Source organism: Belonocnema kinseyi, chromosome 10 (assembly GCF_010883055.1).
Source record: "Belonocnema kinseyi isolate 2016_QV_RU_SX_M_011 chromosome 10, B_treatae_v1, whole genome shotgun sequence".
Lineage (NCBI taxonomy): Eukaryota > Metazoa > Arthropoda > Insecta > Hymenoptera > Cynipidae > Belonocnema > Belonocnema kinseyi.
This window is the reverse complement of record NC_046666.1, coordinates 32374583-32393146: the sequence shown is the minus strand read 5'-3', so window position 1 is coordinate 32393146 and position 18564 is coordinate 32374583. Positions and strand designations below refer to the sequence as shown.

The 18564-nt window shown below is 26.3% G+C and overlaps 1 protein-coding gene across 1 annotated transcript in view; it reads right to left on the bottom strand.

The window, feature by feature from the left end:
- LOC117182335 overlaps positions 1 to 18564 on the bottom strand; it is a 603484-nt gene that overhangs the window by 37150 nt on the left and 547770 nt on the right. Inside the window, exons 9-11 of the mRNA XM_033375494.1 lie at positions 6918 to 7319; positions 3006 to 3108; positions 64 to 252 (exon numbers count right to left, since the gene is read on the bottom strand). Of these exons, the coding sequence (XP_033231385.1) occupies positions 64 to 252; positions 3006 to 3108; positions 6918 to 7319 (694 nt within the window). The remainder of the gene's footprint in view (positions 1 to 63; positions 253 to 3005; positions 3109 to 6917; positions 7320 to 18564) is intronic.

Genomic DNA, 18564 nt, shown 5'->3' with positions numbered 1-18564 from the left:
ACTTTGCAAGAGTCCCATTTGTTTTCGATGTGCTTGAATATGACATATTTAGGATGTTTTTACCTTAAATTTGTCAATTAGTATCTGGTTAATGAGCTCCGACTGGGGTCGTGATTTATCGGCGACTCGCCTTCGTGCGGCTGGAGGGCTGTCCGTTTCATCAGGGACATCGGTGTCATGAGACTCAGAGCTGTCACCGCCTCCCATTATTCCCCCAACACTGCCCCCAGTCAATGCACCACCAGATACCATCTAAGAGATACAGAACTTCGTTCATACCTTACTGCTTCTATTTTCATTTTCATTTTAGGATTATCTTCAATTTCAATTATACATTAGGGACTGTCCATAAACTATGTTACCAATTTTGGGTCATTCCCGCCCACCAGAAAAAAGGTGGCCATTTAAATTCCCGAGATTTCAAATCGAAATATATTGTTTTTCCAATAAAATCCATGAATTTACACCCAGAAAAGGATTATCTAAAATTTTTTTTGAAATGTTACCCAAAAAACAAACTTTCAAGAAAAAAGTTCATTTTGAACCAAAGAGTTGCATTAACAAACAAATACTAAAATTTTCAAGCAAAATAGACGAATTTTTAACAAAATAGTTAAATTTTTTTATCTAATTGTTACATTTTCAAAAAAGACAAATTATTCATAAGATAGTTGAATTTTCAACAAAAAAGTCTGAAACAAGAAAGATAATATTTCTACTGGAAAAGATAAATTTTCGAAACAATAGGAGGAATTTTTAACCAAATAATTACATTTTTAATCAAATAATTAAACTTTCGACATGCACTGATGAATTTTCAACCGAGGAGATTAATTTTCTAAAAAAAAGACAATTTTTCAATAAAATACATGAATTTTCTTGTTTGATACATGTATTTTTCTTATTAAAAAATAATTATTGCGTGTTTTAGGCCCAACTGCTTTCTGATAAAAAAAATCGACATGAATTTTCTACAAGAAGGTTAACTTTCAATTAAGAAAGATTAATTCAAACCAAATAGTTGAATTTTCAATTTAAAAAGTTTAAGTTTCAACTATAGATGGAATCTTTTAATTTTAAGTTTAAAAAAATTCATTTTCAACTAGAGAGAAAAGAAAGAATTTTTACCAAGTAGAATTCAACCAAAAAGACCAATTTTTAACAAAATAGTTAAATCCTCAATCAAAAAGATGAATTTTGAACAAAATACATAAATTTCTATCTAAGTTTTAACTTTGAAAAAATACATTTGAATGTTTTAACATTAAAAAATTCATTTGAACAAAAAATGGAATATTAAAATTTTCATACAACAAAATAAATTCTAAATAAAAATTCAAAACTTTTTTGTTGAATTATGAACTACGTATTGAATTTTTCGTTAAAAATTGATAGAGTTTGAAAAATTAAAATGTAACTATTTTGTTGTTAAATTAACTGATTGGTTATAAATAAACTTTATTGTTGTTAATTAATTTTTTTCTATTGAAAATAAGTTAAACTTAATAAACATTCATTTACTCTATTTTGTTGTTATTTTTCTACTTATTAGTTACATTAAAAAAAAAACTAGTTTAATATTTAAGTGCTTTATCTAGAATTCGTTTTTGTTGGTCAAATCCAAATATTTTAAATTTTTAATTCAAAACTTTTTTGTTGAATTATGAACTACGTATTACATTTTTCGTTCAAAATGTATTAAATTTTTTTACTGAAACTGTAACTATTTTAGTTATAACTTAACTGTTGTAAATAAACATTGTCGTCGTTAATTTATTTTTTTATAGAAAAAAAGTTCTACTTAATGAACCTTTTCTTTACTCTATTCTTTGTTAAAAATTGATCTTTTTTTATTTAAAAGTTTAATTATTTAGTTGAAAATCCATATACTTGGTGAAAAGTTCATTTTTCATGGTAGAAAAATAATCGATTGGATTAAAAATTCAAGTATTTATTTAAAATCTACGTACTTTCTTGAAAATTTTTCTTTTCTGGTAGAAAATTAATTTTCTTGGTTTCAAATTCAACTAATATATTATTTGGAAATTTAACTATTGAGTTCAAAACCCGTTTTTTCTTTCTTTTTTTTTTGGTTAAAAATTAATTTATATATCTAAAAATGTAGCTATTCCATTTTTTTATGTAGAATTAGTTTAGTTTGTAGAAATAGTTTTCTTTATCGAATGAAAAATCTTCTTTGGTTAAAAATGTTGTTTTTTTAATTGAAAATAGTACTTTTAGTGTCCCAGTTTTTTCTCATCTCATTACTGTGATACCCCAAGCTCATTTTTAAACAAAAATGAAAAATTTCGTTTGAGCCGTTCTTGAAAAAACTCAATTTTTGGGGAGTAGGGAAGGGAAGTAATTAAGTTCAATTTTGTGGAAATAACATAATTAAAAAAATTCAATTTTTCAAAATTCTACGTGAAAAATTTACTCAAGAATGAATAAGAAGCAAAAAAATTGAAAAGAAACAACGTACAACGTAAGGTCTTAAGAGGTCATAACTGCAATTCTATTATTAGAGCTAGAGCATTGCACCTTTTTTATATTTTTAGAAAATTTAGTCTACGTAAACTTATTCTTTGACAACTTCCAACTGTGATGAACCGGCACTGAGTTATTTTAGGAAAACTAAAATAAACTTTTTTTTAAGACAAAAGAAATTTAGAAAAAACGAAATATTTTTATCTTTTTTACCGTTTCAAGAAGAGCCCCTTTTTTGGTGCAAAAATAAATAATGTATGCCAATCATGTGCTATTTTCAAATAACTATTTTTTTTAAATCCCCCAAAAAGATAAAAAATAGAGTTTTTTCAAATTAATTGAAATTGAAGCTTACTTCCTGATTTTAATTTATACCTGAATCTAATTTTGAGAGAAAAAGCATCACTTGAAATAGTTTTCGAGTAAAGCAAAGATAATAAAAGCCAAAAATATGCAACAAAACTGAAAGCATCCTACAAAATGAGAGATTAAAATCGCAGCGAAGCTAATTTTACTACCTCAATTTGAATTCCACTGTCACCGCTGTTACACTTTGCATTCCTCGCTGCTTTGCTTCCTTTTTTCCTTTCCTTACTGCTTCGCCAAACGAGGGGTCCAAACCTGGAAAAAGAATCATTTTTATTTTCATTCCGTGATTTAATTTAATAACAAGATTTCAAATCTGGTCAGTTCTTCATTAGATTTTTAATAACGGAATAACGGAATTTTTAACCAAAAAATCAGAATTTTCTACCAAAAGGGATTTATTTTGAATAAAAAAGTTAAATTTCAACTAAGAAAGAAGATTTTACAACTAAACAGTTGAATTATAATTATAAAAAATATCTAATTTTAGACCAAACAGTTGCATTTACAACCAAATGATTGAACTTTCAAGCAAAAGAGACGAACTTTCAACAAAATATCCAAATTTTTAACCAAATAGTTCATTTTCAACCAAATGGTCGAATTTTTTAATTTAAAAAATTAAACTTCAACCAAGAACATTTGCATTTTTTAACAAATAGGTAATCTTCCAATTTAACCAAAAAAGAAGAATTTAAAATGTAATAGTTCAAACCTCATTAAACAAAAAGATTAATTTTTAACTAAACAATTGCATTTTCAACCCAAAATTTAATTTTCGATCAAAAATAACGCAATACGTAATTTTTCAATTAAGAAAATGAATTTTAAACTAAAAAAGGAATATTCAAGAAAATAGTTTGATTTTCAAACCAGAGATGAACTTCCAATCTAAAAAGACGAATTTTCAATAGAAGAATTGCATTTTCAACCAAGAAAGATGTTCTAATCGAGAAAGAAAATAAATTATCAACCAAATTGTTGAATTTTCAGGACAGCGGCGAATTTTCTATAAAAAAAGTTGAATTCTAAACCAGAAAATAAGAGTTGTAAAAATTTAATTCCAAAAGTGGGATTGTAAAGTTTTCGGTGAAAACATTTTAAGCCATACAAAAAAACGAATATTCAAGAAAATATAAAAACAGTGGTCAAATATTCAGACTTTTTTAAATAATAGCTGAGTTTTTAATATAAGAATTACATTTTCAATGAAATAGTAGACTTTTTATTAAAAAAAGAATAATTCGAAACCAAAAATATAATACTAGACTTTTTGATCAGAAATAATTAAATTTTAATCATTCAAGATGAATTTTTAACCAAGAAGATGAATTTTCTTCTAAGCATTAAATTTCCAAATTAAAAGGAAGAATTTTCTATGCGAAAAGACGAATGTTTAATCTCAAACAGTTAAATTTTCGACAAAGAACACTGTTTAACAAAGTAGTTGAATTTTCCACAAAAATAATAGCATTTTTTAACCAAACACTCGAACTTTCAATCCAAAAAGATGAATTTTCTACAAAACAGTTGCATTTTTAACTAAAAACGGTTAATTTTCAACCAAAAATAGAAGTTATATTTTTAGTTAAAAAGTAATTCTAAACAAGTAGTTCAATTTTCAATTAATTTTTCGTTAAAAATTTTAACCAAGAAGATTCATTGTCTACCAAAAAAAGCGAATTTTCATCCAAACATTTAAAGTTTCATTAAAAAAAGATAAATTTTCAATCAAAAATAGAATAGTTAAACTTGTAGTTCAACCAAAATTAATTGCCAAACAAACAAAAAGAATGTTTAACAAAATAATTAAAATTTCAACCAAATAGTAAGAATTTTAATCAAAAGAGACGAATCTGAACCAAAAATAAAATGCTAAATAAAACAGCCGAATTTTCAATAAAAAACAAAGAATTTTAAACTAAAACCAAACATTTTCAACCAAAGATAGAATATTTAAATTTTCAGTTATAAAAATTAATTTCAAACCGAACAAAAAAACACATTTTTAAGAAAATAAAAAATATAAAAATAGTGATTAGATTTTCAAACAAAAAGATGAATGATCAAATAACAGGGTGGCCGTTTTAATCTACGAAATAAATTCCCGGTCATTTCCCGGTTCGCAAACACTTTTTACCGGTCATTGAAATTAAAAAAATGGAACACTAAAGCTAAACAATTTTCCACTTGAGGTAATAAAAACTGAGCCTTATAAAAAAATATAAATCCACGTGATCATTTTCAATGCTCTAAATTAAAAAATTAATCAATGAACTTTAAAATTTTCAAAATTATATAATTTTAAGGAAATTTAAGCTAGAAACTTTAAATATTGAAAAATTGAAAAAAAATTTAACTGAACTCTTCTTAAATTAGAAATTCAATTATTTTCTTTAAATAGTTTAAACGTCCTTGGAAAGCTTCACAATTTTCATTCAAAATCTTGAGAAATCTAGAAGTTTTTTTAAAAATTTGTTTCAAATAGAAAATTATTTTGGAAATTTTTTCGGAACTTCTAAATATCTATCAAAATGAATGGAATTTTTCTACAATTTTCAGAAAATCCTACAAATTTTAGAAAATTTCTTTACAATTTAAGTGTATAAATAAAAATTTAACATTTATTTATTGTAGGAGAAATCTGAGTAATTTTAAGAGATATGCAGAAGTTTTTAAAAAATTCAAACTTAATGTAAAACTTGAAATGATAGGCTGGTATAAAACAAAATGCAGATTTCCGCAGATTTTAAACAAAAAAAAGTAGATTCTTTTCAAGAATTGTGAAAAAGACTTCAAAAGAATAAAACCATTTTCTTAACATTTTTAGGAAAATTAAAAGTAATTTTTAATTTAAAAAAATTATTTGAAGAAAATATTCAAAAAGTTTTTCAAAGATTTAAACAAAATTTTCAAAAAATATTCTAGAAGATTTCAAGAAAACTTTCTAAAATTTGCATGATAATTTTTTATCTTTTAAAAACACCTAAATATCTGTTAAAATTACTCAAATTTTTTCTATACATGTTTATTTGTAAATTATACATCAAAATTTCACTTCAAATTACGCAATTTATTCACGTTCAAAGTTTAAAGGCTCTTCGAAATTTTAACGATTCCAGTTTATCTATGTCAAACAATTCAGTTAAAGATTCTTTACTTTTAAATATTTGGTTTCAATTTACTTGTCTTAAATAATCGTTTTATCAAATCGTTTTTGTTCACTTTTTATTACTTAAAGTACAGAGAAATTTTAAAACATTTATTTGTTTATTAAATAAAAATGTTTTTTATCCCAAATTTTCAACATCAAAGGCTTTGATTTTTTATTTGTTCAAGTCTTTAAGAAAGCATTTAAAAATTCTTTAAATTAAAAATGTAAGCATAGAAATACAAATTTTAAATGGTAAATTTTTAAAGTAAAAAATTTTGAATTACGCATTGTAAGCTAAATAACATAATAATTGAAAAACATAACAATTCAAATAATTATTTAAATAAATAAAAAAAGATTTACCTGAAGTTCAGAAAGTTCAAATGAAAGAAATATTTTTCCCCGTTTCCATTTTCCCCATTAATATTGTTCCAACTATAATTTACAATATACATTATAATTCTGTTCCAATAATAAATTATTTCCAAAATAAGTAAACTAACATTTTAGCACTTTTTTTTTGTTTACAAAGTCTTCAGTAAAAAATTTCGTTCATTTGAACGTTCAGAACCTCAAACATAAAAAAAAACATTTCAATCAAAAGGGACAAAAAAAAAGATTACTTTTCTTCTAAGTAATAAATGTTCAATTCCAAAAGAAAGAATTTTCTCTATGATTAATTCTGAACCGCTACTTGAGACACATACATTATTTTTTCAGACTACATATATTATTTTTCTGGGAGCATGAATATTCGGAATAAAGACCAAAATAAACTTTCTTCTTTCTGACACTGATTGACTCAATCTTTTAAAGCAAAAGATTTTTATATCAACATTTTTTTTCTTTTTCCAAGAAAAAATGTTTTTTCTCTTTATATTAAGATAGATGAGAAAAAAAGGTGACTGACCTAAACCTTTGATCATTTCCTGACTCCTCTTTGTGCAGAGATGGTTGATCAGAGGCTGGTGCCAAGTGTTGGTCGTCATCCTCATCTGGGTTCACAGAACCCTCATTACACTCTGGTGGACATTCACCCTCGTTGCTATCTTTACTTCCTTTTTTGTGAAATCTGAGCGAGAAGCTTTTCCGGAATTTCTGCAAGACACTTTCCGGTTGATTTGGCGCATTAACGCGATGAGACTGACTTCCGGCGGCGTTAATAACGACCGTAGGCGCCACACTAGTCGTTTCCTGAATATGAGAGTGCGATACCAAAGGAATTGATGCCTCAACCAGGGGATGCTCCGTTGTCAAGTGACCTCCAGGAACCACCTCCTCCTCGTCGTCCTCGTTCCCGGACCAAGGTCGACTGAAAAATAAATATCAATATTCCATCAATTTACATTCAAATTTTATTTTTATTTAAGGATGTTCATTAGGCCACTCGAACTTAAAAATTGAGATTGTTAAAAATAATGTTTAAAAAGGACGATTGAAAAATCCCTGAATAATAAAATTGCCGAATTAGAAAATTCGTTAATGTAAACAAACTATTAAAAACATGGTTTTTTCATCATTATTGTTTATTAACAATAAAATAATATTTATATCAAAGAAGAATTTTCTAACGGTTAAACTTTGTAAAACGACGGATTGAATTTTAAATAAAAATAATTTGAAACAGTGTATTTCTGGATGAAACATTTTGATTAAAAACTGCATATCTAGTATTTTTTTTTAATTAAAAAGGAACTTGGAGATAAATCAGTCATGAATTGAATCCTGCATAGTTTATTAAGCAAATTGTATTATGTTTAGAGAAAATTGCTATTTCGCTTGAGGCGAATGTATTTTTACATTTATTTGTTATAAAAATTGTTCTACAATTATTTTTCTTTTAAATTCAAGACAATAATTTCAAAAACCTTCGAGCATAAAAAAAATGCTTTGGTAAAAATATTTTACTATTGTATTTTTAATAAATAAATAATATTTATTAGGAAAGAATTTTTTAAATGATTTATATTCGGAAACTTTCTAGTTCGAACATTTGATAATTCGGCCATTTTCTGTTGGGTGATCGGGAATTTTATTATTGTTTGGGAATTTCTTTATTCGAGAATTTCAATGCGTCAGGAATTTTATTTCTCGCGATCTTTCAGTCGTAGAGTGTAAAATGAAGGAAATTTTTTTGTAATTAATTTTATACAATTGTTATAGTAAGGAGCCATTCAAATATTTTATATGTTTTTAATCAAAGGACACGGAATATGTATCGTTTCGCAAGTTTATTATAAGTAATGCATTTTCAGTTTTAAGGGATTTTATTGTTTATTTTAAAAAGCGTAGGAAATTTATATTTGAAGATATTCTTAAATGTATTAGCACAAACGATTAATTTAATAATTAAATAATACTACTAACGTAATTAATCATTTTTAAATTTGACACGAAGATGAATTTGAACACAAATTTGAACATAAATTTAGACAAATTGTTATTTTATCTTCTTATAATAAAAATTCAGTTCATATTTAGGTAAAATTAATTTGGGTACTATATTAAATTCAATTTAAACCAAATAGTTGAATTTTAAACTAAAAGGACTAATTTTCTATAAAAAAAGGAGGTCTTTCAAAAAAATACATGCGTTCTCAAAATCTCAACCTAATAGTAGTTGAATTATCAACTAAAAAGGATCAATTTTCCACCAATTTGTTAAATTTTGGAATAAAAAAGATAAGTTTATTTTTTACTAAAAATGAAATGGTAATATTTTAAGTTAAAAAAAAAATAATTTTCTGATAACAAAAAAACCTATTTTCAAACAAATGAATGAATGAATCTTCTACTAGAATAGTTAAATTTTATACCAAAAAGCTGAATTTTCAAACAAAATATGATTCATTTTGAACTGAAATCATTATTTTCAACCAAGAATATTAAACGTTTAACTAAAAATTGAATAATCACGTATTTAGTGAATAACTCCTAAAGAAAATTACTTTTCAGTCAAAGAAAAAACGATTTGTCGACAAAATAAGTCTTTTTAGGTAATGAAATTTGTATTCCAAAAAAAAGAAGGAAATCTGAACAAAAAATGTAGTATTTGATATTGCCACTAGCAAAAATTAAAATTTTTCATCAAAAACAGTTGAATTAAAAAAAAAGACAACTTTTTAACTTCCCTTGTCGATTTAAAGGATTTGTTTAATGTTGTAAAATGCTTTAAAAATTTTAGGGAAAATTCAAATAATTTTGAAAGGTATTAAAAAGTTTATGAAAAAGTTTAAAATAATTTAAAATCCGAAAATATGTATTTGTTGTTTCCACATAATAATTAACATTTCTTAAGCTTTCTAGGAATATTCAAAGTGATTCTTTATTTTGAAAAAACAAAGAATATTCAAAAATAGTTATTCGAAATTTTTATTTTTTTGTTTAAAATGGTTTTCCCCTCAAAAATAACATGAAATTTTTTACAAGAAGAAAAACTTGCTCCCAAGGTATGGAGGTTTTTAGTAAGAATAAAAGATGATTGCTTTTATTAAACAAAAAATTATTTCAAAATTATACAATTGTGACAAATTTAAAAAAACAAAAGAGTAACAGAGAGACCTGTATTAAAGTATTAGAGAATCTTTCAAGGAATAATACGAGTCCTACAATATTAGGATTAAATAGGAATTAAACTTTAATTCCAGAGGAATTAAAAAATGAAGCTCAAAATAACTATTGTCAAACAAATTCATTCTGAATTTTCTTTTTTTTCCAATTTTGCTTCCAGTCATCTTCAAAAATAGTTAATATTAACAATGGGAATATTTTAGTCGGTTTAATGAAATATTTTTAGTAATTGAACTTTAGAGAAACATCCTTAATTCAAGATTAGATATTAATTTTAATATAAATCATAGATGTGGCGCACTTTTTCTTTACTTACAGTTACTTCCTTTAAAAAATTAGGCCTAAAAAAGTTTATTTTTACGATTATTTTTAGAATTTTTAGAAATAATAAACTTATCAGTTGAAAAATTCATTTTGAAAGCTCTAAATGACATTTAGTGTTATTTTCAGAAGCCGAAAATTTGTTGATTGTAAAAAGCGAATTTGAATTGCACGCTATGCGCACAGAATCATGTGAGAAGACACGCGATCCATCATGTATTTTATTATTTTTATTCTTTATTGCGGTTTCGAGCATGAATCTCACTCCGAGTCTAAATATCCACCGCTTCTGAAACGAAATTTGATCACTTCTATTCTTTTCCTCATTATCATATTTTTTCCTCGTTCCGAAAAAAGATTACGAAACACAGGCTTAAGGTATGCTTCTTCAATCCTTCTAATTTGTCTACTTTTTCAAATTTATTTTGAACCTTCAAACCTACCCCCCCCCCCTCTTTTTAAGTCAAAATTTGTTGTTCAATTTAATTTGATAAATGCCTAAAATAAAATGTACCTGAAGTTCCGGACGTTTAAATGAACGGAATATTTTTTCCCATTTCTGTTTTCCTCATAAATGTTGTTCTAACTGTATTTTAAAATATGCAATATAAAATTTATCAATAATATCTTATTTTCAATATAAATAAACAAACATTTTAGCACTTTTTCTGGTTTACAAATTCATTAGTAATAAATTTAGTTCATTTGAACGTTCGGAACTTCAAGCACATTAAAATAAAACACAAAAAATTTTTCGAACGAAGTAGTTGAATTTTCAAATAATATTTTCAAATAATAAAAGATGAAACTTGATTAAAAAATAGTCGAATTTTTAACTATATAGTAGTTGAATTTTCAACCAAAGAAAGAGATCAATTTGCAACAAAAAATGAATTTTTAACAAAAATAGTTTCATTCTCAACCAAAAAGACGAATTTTCTACAAATCAGTAGAATTTTTAAGCAGTAAATATTAATTTTAAGCTAATATGATGAATCCTCAACAACAAAATTAAGTTTTAAGAAAATAGTTCAACTTTCAACCCAAAAGTGGAATTTTCCTATCAGAGAAGACGAATTTTTAACAAATGAATAATAAGTTTTCAGACAAGAAAGTAAAAAAAAAGTTAATTCAAATTGTTAATTTTCAACCAAATATTTGAATAGATATTTTGACCTAAAAAATATTTTATTTAAAATAAAAAACAATGAAGTTCTACCAAAAAAGAAAAATTTGTAAACAAAATAGTTGAATCATCAACCAAAGAAGATTAATTTTCAAACAAACAGTAACATTTTTAACCAAAAAAGATTAAATTTCTACAAAAAAGATGAATTTATAAATCAAAAAAGACGAATTAAAAAAAGTGGTTAAATTTTCAACTAAAGTATGAATAATCATTCATACAAATATAAGAATTTTCAACAAAAAATGACTTTCTAACGAAATTGTAGATTTTTCAATCAAATAATTCAATTTTTAATCAAAAATAAAATCGTCAGGAGGAAGAAACCAAAAAAAAAAAAAAAGAAATATAAATACAAATCAAATAAATTATACTAAAAAAAAAAATGATACAGATACATCAAGGTGGCCACAAGAATTCATTTTCTAACTTCCCTAACTTTTCCATGAGCAGTTTTCATATTTCCTAACGATTAATGTTGAAAGACCAGAATTTGAATCTTGTAAGATTTTTACTGTCATAATAGAAATAAAAAATTATCAAATCCAAATTTAAAAATGATTGATTTGTTATCCTTGACCCTTCAACAGAAATTCCTTGACTTTTGCAATATTTCATTTCAAGATTCCTGACTTTCCCTGACCAATAAAATTTCCTGACTTTTCCCTGTTTGCCCCGACCTACAGCCACCCTTACATAATCTTTTGCATTTGTTTATAAACTAAAAAATTGTTTTTTGTATAAAATCAAGAAGATTCTTCACCTCTCTCCAGTCATGAAGATGTCCATAAATCTTCAATGGAGTACTTCTAAATTGATCCGAGTCTATCATCCGAATCAATCTCCTCTGACAATAGCACCTGCACCCCTTTTATTTGAAATATTTCTTATCCGTTTCTTGTTATAAGTCCGGAAATTTCCAAGACGCTTCTTAAACCCTCAGGCCTAAAATTTTCGTAGCCACCCTCAAAGTTCCCCTCACTTTCCACACTCAAGTTGCACATTCCTGTAACATCTGTCGAGAACAGGAGAACCAGAATATATGTCCCTAAAACTCTTTTTAAAAAAATTTAAAGAGACACCACATATGAACACACACTACATGTACTTTCTTTGTCAAGATCCTACTTCCTCCGCGTTATAATTCTAATCACTAATCACTGATCACTGATCACTTAATCTCTGATTAACACTAATCAATGAAATACGTTAGAACATTGAAAATCTCATCAACATATCCCGACAAGATTGTACATTCAAAAAGGAGAAAAATATGTAACACATCAGAATTTTTTATCAGGTACAAATTGGTTTGAACTTGAAATTTAAATTCACATTTAAAGGCAGCGGAAGTGCATTGGGCAGTAGACCGCGTGCGACTGAAACCCTCGATGAGATCTGGAACGTTGAAGACGACAACGCGGATGGATGTGTTAGTGCTCTTCTTCTGAGAACAGATTTCAAGCTTCAAGGGTCGCTTCAGGTATAAACCTCCGAGGGTTGCAGGTCCCAGTGCAGTCTGCAGGACTGTAATTAGGACTAGACGAACCCTGAGGATTGGGTCCTCTTTATGAGGAAATAATTTCCTAAGTACTCCTGACCCTAATAGTGCAAGAAATCCTAGCATAGTTAGAAGATGTTCGATTTTGTTGGTATACTGGTCCATTTGTTTGTTCGATTGTTGTACCTTCTTCCAACCGTGTTGTATGATTAGCTGATGTTAATTGGTGCTGACATGATCAGAATTTAATTAGAAGATGTTTGATTGATTTTGTCGGTATACTGCTGCATAGTTGGTTTGTTCAATTGTTGTATCTTCTTCCAACTGATTCTTATTATTAGCTGATGTTAAATGATGCTGACCAGATAAGAATTGAATTAGAAAAGGTTGGATTTTGTTAGTTTACTGATACATAGTTGGTTTGTTCCATTGTTTGTATCTTCTTTCGACCGTCTTGCACGATTAGCTGATGTTAATTGATGTTGAACAGGTAAAAAATTAATTAGATGTTAATTTTTTGTTGGTATAATGATATACTTAGTATACAAAAGCTAACATTTTATAATTAAAATTTTACCTTTTCAACAGAAATTACCATCAGTCGATCCTAGTATAGTCATTTGAGTCCTATTAGTCATAAAAGTACCCTAACTATCATATTCATTCCAAGGATCTTTGTCATTCTATAGCAGTCCTGGTAGTCATACCATAGTAGCAATAGTCAAATGACAGTCATATTGATAAAGACCATTGTTCTCATTTCTAATGATCAAATAATATTTCAATCTTGTTAATCTCATAATTAATGGCTGGGCTCTTTACTCCAAGTAGTTCTCCTAGTCATCCATCTAACCCTCTTGTTGATCAGTATCAGCAGCACTCGCTTGATTGGGATAATAAATGACCTTGCAGTTTTTAACGCAAATTCGTCTCTCCCAATTGCGCAACATCATTTGATAAAATTATCAACAATATTCTAGAATCTTGAAAATTAGCACGGACATAAACCACTTCAGGTGCAGAATGTTCTCGAAGCCGGTAAGTAGGATGTGGTTAATCAGTATCATCAATACTCGCTTAATTCGGATAATAAATAACCATACAGCTCTTTACACTAATTCGTCTCTCACAATTGCGCAATATCATTTGATAAATTTATCAAAAACATTATAGAAACTTAGTACAGACATAAACCACTTATATTCTAGCTTCTATTCACTTCTAGCTATAGAATGTTCTCTGAGTCGGTACGGTAGAAACCTTGATTATGCCCTTGCCTGTTTACTAGTTTAACTATCTGAATCATCTGAACTTCAAAGACTTCGGACAGATTGGGATATTTAAAAATATTTTGTTTTCAAATGTCGCTCTGTATTAATTAAAAAATATATATATACGTTCCTGAGTAGACTCCCTCGTCATTCATCGAGTTCCCTTCTCCTACGATTCTATAGTAGTGGGAGGAAACAGCCGGCGAAGAAAGGTCGGAACGAAAAAAAGGCGGCTGTTTCAAAGGTGTTCGTTCCTGTTTCCTCCCTGCCTCTATCCCTATTATAGTGGCAGACCTCGCCTTTTTTCCACCCTGTTTTCAATCATATCATAATATTGTAATAAAATATAATCTCTCATCTTTGCTTTGATTTCCGTGATTGAAGGAGGTAAAATAAACAGAACGCATTTTTAATGACTTTAAAAATGGGGCCTGCCTAAAATGGCCTCAAAACAAGGGAAATAGGGTGATTTTTCACAAAAACAATTAAATAATAGGGGAATACATTTTTTTTTAAATGCATGTACCACTTTGAATTCAATTTTAAACGCTTTACATTTCTATGGTTTTAGGTCGAAATATATTGCTCTTAACAAAATAGATCAATATTTAACTAGTTGAATTTCAAAGGAAGAAGATTAATTTTCTACCAAAAAAGACGAATTTTCAAAAGAAGAAAATGAATTTTTTTTTTAAAGTTGATTTTTAAAGAAACGGTTGAATTTTGAACCTACTACTGAAATTGTCGAACAAATATTTCAATTGGTAAAAAATAGTTGAATTGTTTACCAGTATAATAAAATCCTTTAAAAAGCGAATTTTCTAAAAATAGAATTGAATTTTCAACAAAAAAACTAATTTTCAACAATATCCAAAGACAAAACATGGAAAGTTCTTTTTGAACCAAACAGTTTAATTTTCAACAAAAGTGGTAAATTGGAAACGAAATAGTTGAATTTTTTACCTATATAAAAGAATTTTTAACAAATAAACAAAAACACAATTTTCAAGCGAGAAGAATTTTTTTATACCAAAAAAAGAAGTTTATTCTAGAAAAAAATTTATTTTCTACGAAAATGTTAATTTTTAACAAAACAATTGAATTTTCAAACAACTAGTTCAATTGGTAACGACATAGTAGAATTTTCTAGCAAAATAATACAATTTTTAAGAACAAAAAACGAGACAATTTTCTACAAAAAAACTGAATTTTCAACAAAAAAACTAATTTTCAAACAAAATGGCTGAAAGTTTAAGACAAAAAGACGATTTTCCTGAAAAACAGTGGAGGATGGATTTTTACAAAATTTTTTACAAAATTGTTAAACTTTCAACAATATGCAGTAGAATATTTAACCCATTATTTTAATCTTCAAGCTGCTAAGAAGAAATAAAAAATTATCAAATTTTCAAATAAAAAAGAATTGAATTATAAAAAAAACACAGTTGCATTTTCAACCAAATAGTTTAATTTCCAAGTCAAAAAGACACATTTTTGAGAGAGTTGCATTTTAGATAAATAAAAAGCTTATATTCGACCAAAACATATGATTTACTTATATTTTCAACAACAAAAAACAGAATCCTTAACCAAGAAATATTAATTTTAAAGAAAAATAGATCCAACTTTCCAAAATCGTTGAATTTTCTGACAAAAATTTTTAACAAAATATTTGAATTTAAAATAGACAATATTTTTATTTTGAGAAATTTTCAAGACAAGAAGATGAATTTTCTACATAACAATTTAAATTTCAACCCTAAAATATGAACTTTTTAATCAAAACAGATTAATTCGGAACTTCCCAGACAAAAGATGAAAATTCAATCCAAAAGGACGAATTTTTTATTGATGAATGACGAATGTTCAACAAAACAGTAAAATTTTCGAAACAAAAGGTAATTTTTTAACATTAGTGGAATTTTTAAACCAAAGAAATTACTTTTCTGCCAAAAAATGAATTGGCAATCGAAAAGTACCCATTTTTTTATTAAAAAAGACGAATATTGAACAAAACAGTTGAATTTTCGACGAAAAAAGGATTACTTTTTAATAAAAGAATTTTCAAAATAATAATAAAATTTTCAACCAAATAGTACATAGATTTTTTAACTAAAATATATGAATTATGTACAAAAATATAATAGTAGACTTTTCAGTAAAAACAACAAAATTTCAACCAAAAATAATTGAAGTTTCTGATCGGGTTCTATTAACAAAAAAAATTAAGAAAATAAAATTAAAAACTAATTGTTTATTGAAAAACGAAATTTAAAAAAGGGGTTAAGGAGAATAGCCAAAAAAGTCTGAAGTCTACATCAGTGCTAAAATAACAAAACTTCCAAATTTTTAACTGTGAAAATATTTTTTAACATTAATTGTTTTAGAAATTTAATACTTAAAATTCCGAAATTATCCACTTCTCCTTTAACGGGCCAGAAATGAAATATACAAGATGAATTTAAATATCCAGAAAATAAATCATTTTCATAAGTGGTGTGAATTAATTACAGACCCGGTTTTTCAGTGGTCGGAATGCGTCTTGGGAAGGGCTCATTTATTTCTTTTTTGACCATCGATCAAGACCTAATAATCAAATATTCTATAGCTATCACTCCTTATCGATCAGACCTTAAAAAAAGCCTTCAAAGGCTATTGACTTGAAAATTATGACCGAAGGCAAAATTACTACCGACAATAAATCCAATGATAGTTTTCAATGCCACCGGGTGTCCTAGAGAGCCTAGGTCTTCAACTCTTTAGAGTCTTTAGAGTCTTTAGAGTTTAGTCGGTGAATGAAACGTAACAAATAAAAAAAAAATGGAACCTATTCAGAATGTCTTTCCAGAGGCAGTTCCGAAGAATAAGTAAAATCCGATTATAATGTTTAGGTAGGGCCAATGGGGGGCTTTGGAACCAATATTGGGGCTCGTGGGGATTAGACCAGATTAAATTATTAATCAGGCCTTATATTTTTTTTCTCCACATTTTTTTAAAATGTGAATAGATTATAACTCAATGAAGTTACAACTAAATTCCTGAAGCTACTTTAAATTCTTTTGAAGGAACCAATATTTTTTTTAGAGAGTAATTGTGATGTGTAATTTTGACACACTAATAGGTGAAATGAGCAAGAAATTCGCGAAAGTTGTAAATGTATAAGCAAGTTTATTGGTTGAAAATTTAACTTTTTTATTTAAATTTAAATTTTTTGTTTGAAAATTAATTTTCTGGACTGATAATTAACCCATTATATTTCTGGCTGAAAATTGATAGTTTTTAGATAAAAGATTCAAATATTACACTTTTCGTTGAGTGTTCAGCATTTTTTGGATGAAGATTTCAGAATTATGTTGAAAATTATTATATTTTGGTTGATAATTAATTTCTTTAACTAAAACTTAACTATCTTATTTTTTGTTGAAAACAATTATTCATTTCTAATTGCTAGTTCAAATAGTTACGTTTTTTACTAAGAATTCATGCTTTTGGTTGAAAATTCAACTATTTGTTTGAACTACTTTGTTAAGAATTCATATTCTTGTTTGAAGATTAATTTGATTACAATTGTTTTTTTGTTGTTGACAATTTTACTTTTCAATTTTTGGTTAAAATAAAAAATTTTGGTTAAAAATTCGCGTATTTTATACAAACTTCGTATTTATTGGCAGAAAATTAATGTTACTGGTTCAAAGTTAATCTACTCTGATGAATATTGAACACTTTAGTTAAAAATTCATTTTTTGCTTGAAGATTGAATTATTTTATTGAAAATTCAACTACTTGGTTTAAAATTAAAGTACTTTATTAAAAATTAATTTTCGCAGTTGAAGATTGAACTTTTCTATTGAAAATACTTTTTTATAATTAATTTTGTAAACTAAGACTCAACTATGTCATTTCTAGTAAAATATTGTTCAATTCTTGATGAAAAAATTTAAATACTACATTTTTTGTATAAAAATGGATACGTTTTATTTAGAAAATTTAACTAATACGTTGGAAATGGATATTTTGTTAAAAAATTGAATTTTTTTATTCTTTTGCAGAAATTTCGTTTTTAGGCTTCAAAGTTTAACTATTTGGTCAAAAATGTGTCTCTTTGGGTTGAAAGTTACATTGAATTAGAAAAAATATTAAACATTTTGTTAAAAATTATTTGTTTGGCTGAAAGTTCATATTTTTGTGTTGAAAATTGAACTCCTTTGTTAAAAATTTGTCTTCTCTGACTGAAGTCAACTGTATTTTTATTAAAAAATAAGATTAGGTTGATTGGAATATGAACATTTTCGGTCGAAAATTGATTTTTTTAGTTGTAGAGAATTAATATTTTAGACTGGAAAATTACTTAAAAATGTTAATTTTTTAGTTGAAGATTCAACTATTTTATTTAAAATTTAATATTTCTTTTTAGAGGTTCATTATTTCATTTGAAAAATCATCTTCTTGGTTGAAACTTTTTTTAAATTGAAAATTAAATTTTTAACTGTGAACTTAATTATACAATTTTTGACGGAAAATTTTATCTATTATTTTAGTTTTTTATTCAGATAGAATATTCGTCTTTTTGGATTGAAAATCCAAATATCTGAAGCGTTGAATTTTCAATAACATAATTAAGTTTCAAAGAACATAGTTAAATTGAAAAAATAGTTCAATTTTTTTAAACAGAAAGATCAATTTTCAACAAATTAAGGTCTTTTAGTAA